General features: G+C 42.4%; 1 protein-coding gene across 2 annotated transcripts in view; it reads left to right on the top strand.

Annotated features, from left to right (window-relative positions):
- Window positions 1–1500: 1500 nt before the first annotated feature.
- AHCTF1 (AT-hook containing transcription factor 1) overlaps window positions 1501–10249 on the top strand; it is an 88337-nt gene continuing 79588 nt past the window's right edge. Inside the window, exon 1 of one of the 2 annotated variants that reach the window (XM_070602615.1) lies at window positions 1501–2104. Coding sequence is in view for 1 of the 2 variants with exons in the window: in XM_070602614.1 (XP_070458715.1) it covers window positions 2299–2516 (218 nt within the window). In the remaining variant the exon portion in view is untranslated. Of the gene's footprint in view, window positions 2105–2126; window positions 2517–10249 lie in introns of those variants that run through there. The other variant, XM_070602614.1, reaches the window with a different exon arrangement.

Below are 10249 nucleotides of genomic sequence, written 5' to 3'. Positions count from 1 at the left end.
GAAACAGGCATAAAATAATACCAACCAGGTATCTTCAATGCAAGTCTTGGTGATTCACGTGGGCTGAGGCTGAAGAGAAGATTTGGGAGAGAAAAGAGACTTGAGCTCGACCTTGAGGGATATTAAGATTTAGACAAGGGGAGAAGAGGCTGGGAGACACTGAAAGGCAAAAGCACGTTTGGAGGAGAGTGAAGAAAAGATTCTCAGAACTACGCAGGGAAATAAAATACGATAGGGAGGGTTGGTCCAGATTCTAGACCATCATACATTTAACCATTGTGTCAGCAGTGATGGAAGGAAAGGTTAAAATCTGAACGATCATTTAGAAAGTGGATTAAACTGGATAGTAAGTATGATGAGATAGATTTTTGAATTTTACAACTGGCAGATTGAATTTCACAAGCCTTAGAGCAGAGTTAATACATGTCTGTCTAACCAGTCAATCCTCTAATCCAGTCCCTCTTGCTCTACAGACCTGATAACTGAAGCCCAGAGAGATCAGTTGATTTCCCTAATGTCACACAGTTCACTAGCAGCATACTTGACATGAGAACTCACGTCTTCAGGCTACCAAGAAGGACAGTACTCATGCATGCAGCATAAAATAGTGCCAAAGAAAGGAGGTGTAGAATGGGGAGCAAGGCAAGGACATAAATCAGGACGTCTGATAGAGGGACAGTTTCTGTTTGAAGAGGTCTATTTAAAATAATCAAGACAACAACCAAAAACCTCTTTTAACTCCTTCTCTACCACGATTTAGCCCAGTAGCTTTTACAAACAAGTATGATACATTTAGAGGTTGCTGTCAATAAAAAAACAAAAATTATAGAAAAAAGGAAATTACATTTCTAAACCACAGCATATCTCAAAAAACATAGGAAAGGGTAACGGAAAAGGATAAACTTTCCTGATAAAAAAGTGGTCTGCAAGAATCCTCCCTCTGCCTCACGTTATAATCCTTTACCTGTATTTGGTATTTACTATTGCGGACTTACTCCACATCTATTTGTTTGAAACGTGTTTGGTGCCGGGACTAGCTTCAAAGATACTAACAACAAATAAAAGAAATTCCACAAGGAAACCCTGGGGTGACCAAAAAGGCAAGACTGATTTAGGGTAAAAATTTGACGAAAAAGATTAGATTAGGCCGCGTGAGCCCCTATGACCACGAAATCACCCTCGGATATTAAAAATATATATAGGAGGGGTGAAAAAAAGAGCTTCTCCAGAAGTGTGGGGCCCACTTTTGGCAGGAAAAGTCGGAGCCTAGTGGACGAAAAACACCAAAGGCAAACGTGGCAGCCATGCGGCAAACATTATCATTTGGCCGCCAGCAGAGAACTCCAGAAGATAACGTGGAGATTCTCCCGCCACCGGGGTCACCCCGCCGGATCTGGCAGAGGGAGGGTTCCGCCCCGCGCGACGTCAGATAAAGACTACCACTCCCGACCCGCACCGCGCCCAACGGCCGGGCTGCCGGAGCGGTTTAAGGCGCAAGGCATTGTGGGATTTGTAGTCTTCCCCTCCCCCGCTCATCCGAGGCGGGGCCATCCTATTTTTTGTAAATAACCGGCCCTTTCCGAACCTGCTTCCCTTTCCTCCCTTTCCCTCCCCCCACTTTATTTCCCCGAGAGTTTGAAAATTCCCGCGAGCCGGCGCCCGAGGCCGGAACGCTCGCGAGAACTCAGGTCCCCGCGCCGCGATCTCCTTCCCCAGACCCCTCCCTCTGCGCCCTCCCCCGCCCCGCCCGGCGTGTGGGACTCGGTGTCTGCCCTGGGTAATGCGTAAAGCGGGGCCGGCGCGGGCCGAGCGGCGCAGGCAGGGTCGCGGCGGGGAGCGGCCACCTTTTCGTCGCTGAGCGGTCAGCCGGCCTGCAGCCGGCCGAGGCGCCCTCGCGGGTGTGCATCGGAGGCGGCCGGGGAGGTCGCGGGCGGAGGCCGGCGAGGCGAGCGGCAGCTTCCGCGGGCCGGAGGGAACGCGCCCTGTCTGTGGCGGCCTGTCTCCCGGGAGATGCTGTGACGGACCCGCGCGGGAGGAGCTCGCGCCTCGCCTGGCGCCCCACGGGACTCGGCGGCGCGGCGGCTCCGTCACCCGCCCTTCGCAGGTAGGGGACAGGGGCGGGGGCTGGGCCGGCGCGGCCTGGGCCCGGAGCGGCCGCCGGCTCTCGCGCCGCGCGGGGCCTAGGCCGGGCTCGTGCGCGCCCCGCGAGCCGCGGGCGGACGCGAGCGGCGGCCGGTACGGCGCGCTCCGGGGCTCCGAGGGAGTTACATAACGTCTTTCGCGGCGGAGCGGTGGCACATGGCGGCGGAGCGTCCCCGCGGGGTCCCCCCCCAGCGCCTTCCGCGCCAGCAGCCCGGTCCGCAGCCCGTCCAGGCCAGCCTGGAGCTCGGCGCCCCTTCCCCGCTACCCCCCGACGCGGTGGAAATCTTGGCGGGCCTTCCCCTGGGGGAGCCCGCGGGCTCTTGGAGCGCGGCTCACGTTGCTGTGTGCTCCGCATGCTCCTGGGCCTGGCTCGGGTGAGTCCGGAGCGGGGAAGAAGTCGTGATTTGAAAAGGGCGGTGAATTTGGTCGGGTCAGGGAGATTTAAAATAACAGCACACCTCGAAGTGGGTATTAAATTGCCCTACTTGTTCCACCGGGAAACTTCAGGACGATGACTTTTGTTACGGGTTGACTGCTTTTTGGGGGGGGTCGGAGGGAGGTTAGTTTATTCTCAAAGCCAGCGAGGTTCGTAGTAGCTGTTATTATCTGATTTCAAATAGGCAGTTTGAGCAATATCTGGAAGAACCTGGATCTTTTAGGATAAAATATAGATCTCTTGGAAACGCTAAAATTTTCAATTTATTCTCAAAATATCTTAAAGAGCCGGTAGATTTTGAGAACCTTCTTCCGTGAGCTTTCCCTAATCGGGTCTGTGAGAAGAGAAGAAATAAAGGTAGTTTGTTTATTCTGGAGGATTTGGCCGGGGATGACAAGCCCAGCTCAGACTAATGCTTGAGAGACGCTCTAAGTGTGTTAAGCGCTGTGGGAAGTCTGCGTTCTCTCCGTACTGTAATTTTTGATCCTGATTTTTCGATAACCCAGTACCAAAGTGTCACCAGTTCGCAAAAGGGCAGTAATTATTTTTAAAAAGTTGGTTTTTTTTTTTTGTAAGATTGCTGTACAGCGCGTTTGGGATGGACACATCTTGATTTAAGAGGAAACAAAACGTTGTTTCTTTCCTTCTAACCATGAAAATTTTCAGGACCTGCTCATTTTTTTCTCAAGAATGAAGTGTACCTTCCCTAGATTAGGTTAACGGTCTCTACAACAAGTCTGTGCTGCTGTCCAGCCTCAGCAGTTCACAGGATCGTGCTTCACCTGTTCCAGAATCATCCCCAATCCTGGGACCATTTTCTTGAAGATGTACTTTGATGTTCCTTAGCTGGTGTCCTTCAGCTTGGAGTGCCATCTCTAACTTTTTCAAGTTCTCAAATTTCAAGTCCTCCTTAGCTCACATGCCATCTTTTCTATGCAATCATTCATTTTCCTTTATCCCACTTCTTCCCTGGGATCTCTCAGTGTATATACCTCTATTGTAGCATTTATTTGTGTCTGATATTCTGATGCTTGACTATGTATCTCCTCTTGTAGACTGTAAACTCCGTGAGGTCAGGAAGTAGGTCAACTTTCTGCTCTGGCATTTCCTTCCCAACACAGTGTTTTAAAAGCAGTTGGCAATTAATAAATATTCAAATTAAGTTTGAAGGAACAGCTGCTACAAGGCTGAAAGTTTCTGGGTCCACTGATGTGGTTTACATTTAAATCATAACTCTTCTTAGTCTTTTTTTTTTTCCCCAGTGAGGAAGATTGGCCCTGAGCTAAAATGTGTGTCAGTCTTTCTCTGTTTTGTACGTGGGATGCTGTCACAGCCTGGTTCGGTGAGTGGTGTCTAGGTCCGGCCTAGGATCCAAACCCGCAGACCCTGGGCCACTGAAGTGGAGCATGTGAACTTAACCACCATGCCACCAGCCAGGCCAGAATTCTTACTCTTTTTAAGAGTCAGAAAGAAAAAAGGAAAAATAAGTTGGACCTAATATTGAGTTTTCTTCTTTTTGATAGACTTTATTTTTTAGAACAGTTTTAGGTTCACTATAAAATTGAGTAGAAGGTACACACTCTTTCCTCCTCCCACTCCTGCGCAGCCTCGCCCGTTATCAATATCCCCGGCCAGAGTGGAACATTTGTTACAGTTGATGAACCTACGGAGACATATCATTATCACCCAGAGTCCACAGTTTACAATTCGGGTTTGCTCTTGGTGTGCTATTTTCTGTGGGCTTGGACAGAGGTATAATGTCATGCATCCATCACTATAGAATCATTCAGAGTAGTTTCATTGTCCTAGAAATCCTCTGCGCTCTGCCTGTTCATCCCTTCCTCTCCACCAGCTCCTGGCCACCACTGATCTTTTTACTGTCTCCGCAAGTTTTGTTTTGTCCAGAGTGTCATATAATAGGAATCTTGCATTATCTAGCCTTTTCAGATTGGCTTCTTTCACTTAGTAATAGGCATTTAAGCTTTCTCCATGTCTTCATGGCTTGATAGCTCATTTCTTTTTAGCCCTGGATAATAATAATCCATTGTCTGGATGTGCCACTGTTTATTTATTCATTCACCTACCGAAGGACATCTCGGTTGCTTCCAGGTTTTGACAGTGATGAGTAAAGCTGTTATAAACATCCATGTGTAGGTTTTTGTTTGGATGTAAGTTTTCATCTCCTTTGGGTACATAAAGGAGTGGGATTGCTGGATTGTATGGTAAGAGTTTGTTTAGTTTTGTAAGAAGCTGCCAAACTGTCTTCCAAAGTGGCTGCACCATTTTGCATTCCCAGCAGCGAATGAGAGTTCCTGTTGCTCCACATCCTTGTCAGCCTTTGGTGCTGTCAGGTTTCTAGATATTGGCCACGCTAATAGATGTGTAATGTATTGTTGTTTTAATCTGCATTTCCCTGAGGACATATGATGTGGAGCATCTTTTCATGTTATTATTTGCCATCTTTATATCTTTTTTAGTGAGGTGTCTATTAAGGTCTTTGGCCATTCTTTAACTGGGTTGTTTGTTTTCTTGTTGAATTTTAAGAATATTGAGTTTGTAAAAGTTGATTTTATGTTTAATATTTCTATTCTTGTCCCTGCTAGTATCTTACTATCCTAGTTTACCACATGTTTAGGACCTATTAGTTGCAAGGCATTGTGACCCTCTGGAGTTCACAGGAATAAGATACGACTTTAGCCTTTTAGGAATTCATAGTATAGTGGGGAAGACAGGCAAACACAAGTAATAAATTTAAAAAAATCATATTTAGGATTGCTCACCTGAAGATGGAAAGGAGTAAGCTCAGAGATGAAGTTAAATAGGAAAGGATGGATCTACCCAGAGCATCCTGGGAATCTAGTCCTTGAGCGATAGGTGGGGCTTTGGCAGACGGGCATGGAGGAGGGAACAGCGTAAAGAAAAGAATGAAAGTGCTAGGCAATGGCAAACTGATGAAGGAAGTGGTTTTGGGAGACAAGGCTGTTAAGATAGTCTGGGTCTGCCAGATTTTGGAGGGCCTCGATTACCTGTGACTGGAGCTGTTGGTTTTTATATGCATTAGGGAGTCATTGAAGGATTTTGAGAAGAGGAGTGACATAACCCTTCTGTGCTTTATCAAGAAAATGAACAGTGTTTTCATTAATAGCCACTGTGGTGTTTCTGCTCTGCCTGTCTAGACCTTGGGAAGGAGTTGAAACTGTGTAAATTACTTTTTAGGGGTTGTCAATGCTGACAGGTCATGTAGGCTGGGACTTTACTTAATTTTGTACAATACTGAACATAGCTGCTGAATGCGTGTTTGTGAACATATATGTCTTTATATGACATGTTCTTTCTCATAATTTTTAGAAGTTCTCCTCAGTGTGCTTAGACTGTTAAAATTCACCCAGTAAATTTGGGATTTGAAAGTTTTTGAAGCAATTTTTGTTCTGTAGATTCAAAGGCCAACTTCTAAATTTGAAAAACTTTTTCTTTCATTCACTGAGCGATTTTTTGAACTCCTTTGTGCCAGGCACTAGGGTAAGCTGAGTCAGAGAGATAGGTATTCTCTTTTTCTGCAAGCTTGGGTGTGACAAGAAGGACGACAGAGTATAGAAATAGAGTGGTACATGTGCTAGTAAGTAGTAGAACCTGGACTTAAAGCCAGTTCTAATTCCAAGTTTGTGCCTTTTATTATGTTCTGAATGGAACCTATGATTGTGCTTCAACTTGGTATTTCTCAGACACTAAGGGCTTTGAGAAATTCCTTTTCCCTTGAAATAGGCATCAATATATTAGGAAAGTTTGAGAATACTGCTCTCATTCCAAGGGAACTAAAGGGGTAACTTCCTTTGGCTCTGTAGAAGCCAGATCTAATTAATTTTCAGGACCAGGAAGTGAATTATAATTGTTATCCTAACCCTAATGAGTCATCTAATGAGAAGGAGAGGTGGTGAGATGAAGATAAAGGGACACTTAGGAGGGGCTGATGTACTGAGGTTAGAGAGGAAGTTATAGATTGAGCATTTAATTTTTGTGCATCTGGCATTTTAGCATATAGTAAGCATTTGGTATTGAATGAATTAAGAAATAAACTTAGAATCAATAAGCTGTTTATCCATTGAATGTGGGAAGTAAGACAAGAGGATCACCAAGGAAGTTGAGCAGCTTCAAGAATTCAAAGTTCTGGGGCGGCCCCGTGGCCGATTGGTTAAGTTCGCGCGCTCCACTTCGGCAGCCACGGTTTTGCTGGTTCGGATCCTGGGTGCGGACATGGCACAGCTCATCAGGCCATGCTGAGGCGGCATCCCACATGCCACAACTAGAAGGAGCCCCAACTAAAAATACACAACTATGTACTGGAGGGATTTGGGAAGAAAAAGCAATTAAAAAAAAAAGATTGGCAACAGTTGTTAGCTCAGGTGCCAATCTTTAAAAACAAAACAAAACAAAAAAACAATTCAAAGTTCTGTAGTCTTTAAATTTAATTTCTAAGTTTCTAAGGATAGTACTAACTTAACATTGTTACAGTGTTAACCTTTTGTGGAAATATCTGGGCCATAGACCAGATCTATGGGGTACTTGGAATGTTTTAAACTTGAAAACCTAGAAGCATGGTTTAGCCCATGGTCCATACAGATCTGAGTTCTGTTTGTGATGGATTAATGCAATAAATGTTAATTTGTTGAATTTATTTTGGCATAAGATAAAGAGTAGTAATGATAACCTACCCACTGATAAATTCAAGATTTTAAATGTTTCACAAAACATTTTACTTCCTTTTATTTTAGATTAATTGTGGATTTGTATAAATTGTCTTTCAAGGTTTTTCCCCACTTTAAGTTTCTCTTTTATGATTTAGAAGTTCTCATATTTTGGGATTTAGTGAATGTGTCAAATGGCTCTCTCTTACCTTGTTAGATTATGATTCTTCTCCTTTGAGTTTTTTTTTCCAGACCATTACTTTTTTCTTTTCCCAGAGAAAGTTTTTACTTCCATGTCAGTTTTCAACTCCAAGGTTACTATCTTTTGAGGGTAGCCACTGAAGCAGTGTTTTCCTCAAAAAGTGATGTCTGTGCAAACACACACATAGATAAGGAGAACAGATTGATGGTTACTACAGGGAAAGAGGGTGGGAAAAGGGTGAAAGGGGTAAAGGGACACACGTGTGGTGACGGATAAAAACTAGACTGTTGGTCCTGAACACAATTCAGTCTGTACAGAAACTAGAATGTAATAATGAAATTATTGTACACTGAAATTTACACAATGTTATAAGCCAATATGACCTCAATAAAATAATGTAAAAAAAATAATGTTTGGGTGCCTGCCCAGTGGCATAGCAGGTAAGTTCACACGCTCTGCTTTGGTGGCCTGGAGTTTGCTGGTTCTGATCCTGGGCATGGACCCGTGCATCACTTATGAAGCCATGCTGTGGCAGGCATCCCACGTGTAAAATGGAGGAAGATGGGCACAGATGTTAGCTCAGGGCCAATTTTCCTCAAAAAAAAGAAAGAAAAAAGTTTATGTCGCGTGCTTCTCAGAATGAGGGTACCAGTGACATAAAGATGTGGTGGAGTACCTGAAACCATAGGACTGATACGGTGTCAGTTTTACCTGAAGATTTAAAGTCTGATTACTGCCTACTACATAGAAGTGGCTTCATAGATTATAGCTTCCTCTTCCCACCACTCTTTTTTTTGAGGGTGTGCCCCTAGATCTTTTATTCATCTGTAGTTTACCATTTCTGTATCATACTGAGGAGGAGGTCTTTTTTTTTTTTTTTTTTTCCAGAAGGGACAGCTAAATTGTCTCAGGATGTTATTAAAAGTTTGTAATTTTCACAATGATTTGAAATGTTACCTTTGTCATAAGTGAAATAGTTCAGTTTCTGGTCTCTTGCTTTCATTGATCTGGTTCTCTATGTCTATACAGTATTTTTTGATCTTCTCAGAGAACTACCTTTTGATTTCATTGATTTTTTTTTTTCTTTAGTTTTTCTTTTTTTCTCTATTTCATTAATTTTAGCACCTCTGTTCCTTTCTTCTGCTCATGCTGGGTTTAATTTGCTCTTCTGGTTTCTTAAGGTAGAAGCTTAGGTTATTGATAGGAGATTTTACAGGTGTTTAGTGCTATTAATTTCCCTCTGAGCACTTCTTAAGCCACATCACACAAATTTTGGTATGTCATCTTTTCATTTTCATTCAGTTCGAAATACTCTTCATTTCACTTTTGATCTCTTCTTTGATCCATGGGTCCTTTAGAAGTGTTATTTAGAGTCCAAATATTTCTAAATTTTCCAGATGTTTTTCTGTTACTGATGTCTCATTTAATTTCAGTGTAATCAGAGGACATAGTTTGTATGATTTGAATCCTGTTAAATTTGAGACTTCTTTTATGGCTCAGAATATGGTCTATCTTGGTAAGTCATCTGTGTGCATTTGAAAGAATGTGTAGTCTTGTTCTTGGGTAGAATGTTCTATAAATATCAATTAGGTCAAGTTAGTCGATTGTGTTTAGGTTGTCTTCATCCTTACTGCTTTTCTGTCTAGCTCTATCAGTTATGAAGAGAGAAGTGTTGAACTCTCCAATTACAATTGTGGGTTTGTGTGTTTCTCCTTTCAGTTCTCTTAGATTTTGCTTCATATATTTTGAAGCTCTGTTATTTGATACATAAATGTTCAGGATTGTTAATGTTTATTTGGTGAATTGACCCCTTTATCATTATGAAATTACCTTCTTTATCCCTGGTAATATTCTTTGCTCTGAATTCTATTTTGATGTTAACATAGCTGCTCGAGCTTTTTTTGATTAGTATTAGCATTGTATATCTTCCATTATTTTACTTCCAATCTATCTAATCTTTTTGTTTAAACTTGGTCTTGCTTTTTTTTTATCCAATCTGACAGTCTCTGCTTTTTAATTGGAATGTTAAAGTCATGTCGTTAATGTGATTATTGATGTAATGTGGTTAGGTTTAAATTTACCGTCTTCCCCTTTTTTCATTTGTCCCATTTGTTCTTTTTCCTCCTTTTTATACCATCTTTTGGATTAACTTTATTACGACATTTTATCTCTTTCATTGGCTTATTAACTATATCTGTGTGTGTGTGTGTTTAGTGGTTGTTCTAAGGCTTACCGTGTGCATCTTTAAATTATTACTGTCTTCAGACAACATTACGGCATTTAATGTATAGAGTAAGAGCGTTGTAATGGTATGCTTCCATTTCTCTAGGCCTTTGTGCTATTGTCATTTGTTCTACTTGTAAATATGTTATAAACTCAATATATTGGTATCATTTTTGCTTCAAATAGACACTTGTCTTTTAAAGAGACTAACAATAAGAAAAAAAGTATATATTTACCATTTTTCGTAGTCTGTATTTTTTTGTGTAGATCCAGATTTCCTCTGGTTATTATTTTCCTTCTGCCTGAAGGAATTCCTTTAACATTCCTTCTAGTGCACATCTGCTGGTGATTGTTTTTTCAGCTCTTGTATGTCTGAAAGGTCTTCATTTTGCCTTTGTTTAAAAAATATTTTCAGTGGGTGTAGAATTATAGGTTGACAGCTTTTCTTCCTTTCAGAACTTAAAAATATGTTGTTGCATTGTCTTCCAGCTTGCATTGTTTTCAGTGAGAAGTCTCCTGTCATCCTTATATTGTTCCTCTGTGACTGTGCCACTTTTAAGGTTT

This window comes from Equus przewalskii, chromosome 31, assembly GCF_037783145.1.
Source record: "Equus przewalskii isolate Varuska chromosome 31, EquPr2, whole genome shotgun sequence".
In the NCBI taxonomy this organism is placed as follows: Eukaryota; Metazoa; Chordata; class Mammalia; order Perissodactyla; family Equidae; genus Equus; species Equus przewalskii.
The sequence above is the reverse complement of the archived record's forward strand: the minus strand, read 5'-3'. Positions and strand labels throughout refer to the sequence as shown.